The 2,649-nt window shown below is 42.5% G+C and overlaps 1 protein-coding gene across 1 annotated transcript in view; it reads left to right on the top strand.

Moving 5' to 3' along the window:
• hivep2a (HIVEP zinc finger 2a) overlaps positions 1 to 866 on the top strand; it is a gene marked incomplete at its 5' end in the record, with an annotated part of 28,075 nt that extends 27,209 nt beyond the window's left edge. The window contains one exon of the mRNA XM_083643760.1: positions 1 to 866. This exon is cut by the window's left edge and continues 159 nt beyond it. Coding sequence (XP_083499886.1) covers positions 1 to 279 — 279 coding nt within the window. The 3' untranslated portion in view covers positions 280 to 866.
• Positions 867 to 2,649: the final 1,783 nt, after the last annotated feature.

Raw genomic sequence — 2,649 nt, 5'->3', positions numbered from 1 at the left:
TCGCCCACCCAGCTTGTGGGCATGGGGGTTCAGCACTTTACAGGCCCGGAGCTCAGGCCACCTCCCCACCACCACCCTCACCCTTCCCCTTCCCCCTCCCCTCAGCCGCCCAGCCCCAGTCCTCGATCCCAAACCCCCCAGCCGCCGGCCGCCTCCAAGCCCCACGGCGGAGGCCCCAAACCGGGCTCTGGAGCCGGCTGGCCCGCCCTCTACCCCCACGGTCCGGAGGAGAGAGACAGGGAAGCAGAAAGCACAAAAAGGAGTAAAGACGGGTCCTAGTGCTGAGAAGAAAAAGAACTGTTGGATTCGGGGTGGCTTTGGTTTTTTGTTTTATTTTGGAGAAACGGAAGGGATGAAGTGCAACAGAGAGAGGAGAAATGACTTTTGCACACACACACACACACACACACACACACACACACTTCTCCATGCATACAGTACACGAACTTGGATACTCATTTGATACGCGCACACACACACACTCACACAAACAACGAAAACACCTATGAACTTGATCATCTGCAGTTTTAATGTATGTGTACAGCATGCCTGTTCGACCCTGGGCCTGCTATTGAAAACTATTACCTTGTTTTTTTCTTTTATCTTCTTATTTAAATGACTGTTGAGGAGGATCCTCATGATGGTCCTATCCATGTACGGACTCCTACGAACACATGAGCCTGACCAAAATGTGCTAAGAAAGGACTCTCGTTCTGACGGTACGGCGAAACGGACAGCTATGTGTGTGTGCCTTTTCCATTTCTTTTTTCTTTTTCTTTTTTTGCTTATATTCTTATGAGCATACAAAGCAGGAAGTAAATGTACTGTAAATACAATACTATCACGTTTTGCGTATCAGCTTTGTAATAAATGCAATCCCCCCCATCTTTCTCTCTCTCTCTCTCTCTCTCTCTCTCTCTCTCTCTCTCTCTCTTTCTCTCTCTCTCTTTGGACGCCTTGAGTCTCGACAAGTGATGTGAAGTTATGGATATTACTATTACGTACGGTTGCACTAAAACATATTTTTATATGAGTGAAATTAAAATGGCTTTTTTGTGTACAGCAGCAATTCTATAATACTATTTATTATTGTTACCATGTTTCATAAATTGTAAATTTTTCTTAAATGTTGTGGATGCCTTTTTCTATGTAAAGCATGGGTTTTGTTATCGCTTAAATTAGAGCGAGGATATGTACACTGTAATATGGCTTTATATGTTAGACCTATTTATATATGTCTAAGTGAGCCCCCTCTACTTGGAGGTATAATTATTATACACATAGAAGTAAGATTTACCAGAATATTTACCCAGCATATGAATACATATAGAATCTATCGACCTGTCTGTCTGTCTGTCTGTCTATCTATCTATATATCTATCTGCACTTAACATTTAGAATGACATTCACATTACAGTATGGTAGTTTGCTTGTACATTTTCTCTGCCGCTCTTTGCATTTGCCTGTCCCCCGGTTGTTGTTGTTTTTATTTTTTTATTTTATTTTTTATTTTTTTTTACTCGTGTGGTATTGTTTCATTTTTATTTTCACGAAGGCGTAGACTTTGCTCTCAGCATTAAGCGAATGAACATGCTGTGCACCGTTGCATTCTGCTCTTTTAGTCCCTCCCTTGGCATACCCCCGTAGTGGTTGAGATCAGGGCTGTAGGTAAACTATCCAAGGTGAGTAGTTTACCCACCTTGTTTCCCCTCATTGATTGATACAGTTGATCTGAAAATAGGTGAGTAAACTCTTTGCCTCATTACTTGTGTTTACCCTCCACTATGCCCCTGCTGGACATGAATGAGTATAGAGTGCTGCAGGAGTCCTAAAACCCGGAAGTTAGCATCGCCTGTTGCCTCATCTCGAAGATTTTTTTTTTATGGGTTCTTGGTTAAATGCCTGACAAAAGTTTATTAAACTTGACCGTTGTGTTTAGCAAGATATTCTTCACAAATTAACACAATTTTATGATTTTTCTGGCCATCGAGATTTTTGGCAAATGCATTTATGCTTCAAAAATCATAAAAGTGTGTTCATTTTTGAAGATGATTTTGCTGAACACAAAGATCAGTATCGTAATTTTTTGTTAACCACACACCTTATTTTAGGCTTTTAACCAAAATCCCGTTCAAAAATCCCACCGACTTCGAGACGAGGGAACCCAGCGTCATGCTAACTTCACGTTGGCGGCACTCGATTAATGTTACGCACACTAAAGGTAGCTCCACATTCTGTAAAACCACATTGCTTGAATTAATACTGAGTTTTATTAACGGTTATCAGAATGGGGGAAACATTCCATTCCATGTAAATACCCTGCACTCCACCCCCCCCCCCCCCCACACACACACACACACTTTTTTTAGGTGCTGATGCACATTGTGGCCATGGCAATCAGTCCATTGAACCTTGTTGGGATACATATACTGTACACACGCATACACACACACACACACACACACACACACACACACACACACACACACACACACTGTACACACACACTGTACACACACACCCAACTCTGACAATTGCACCTTATATTTCATATGATCATGTGATCATGTGAGCTCTCTCACATCCGTCTGTTTGCAGCTTGGAAAGCAGCAGCCTTTGATTGAGAAGGAGGCGTCTGGGAGGAGCGCT

The sequence above is a fragment of the Poromitra crassiceps genome (genome assembly GCF_964638095.1).
Source record: "Poromitra crassiceps genome assembly, chromosome: 9".
In the NCBI taxonomy this organism is placed as follows: domain Eukaryota; kingdom Metazoa; phylum Chordata; class Actinopteri; order Beryciformes; family Melamphaidae; genus Poromitra; species Poromitra crassiceps.
Note: the sequence above shows the minus strand (reverse complement) of the source record. Positions and strands in the feature narration are given on the sequence as shown.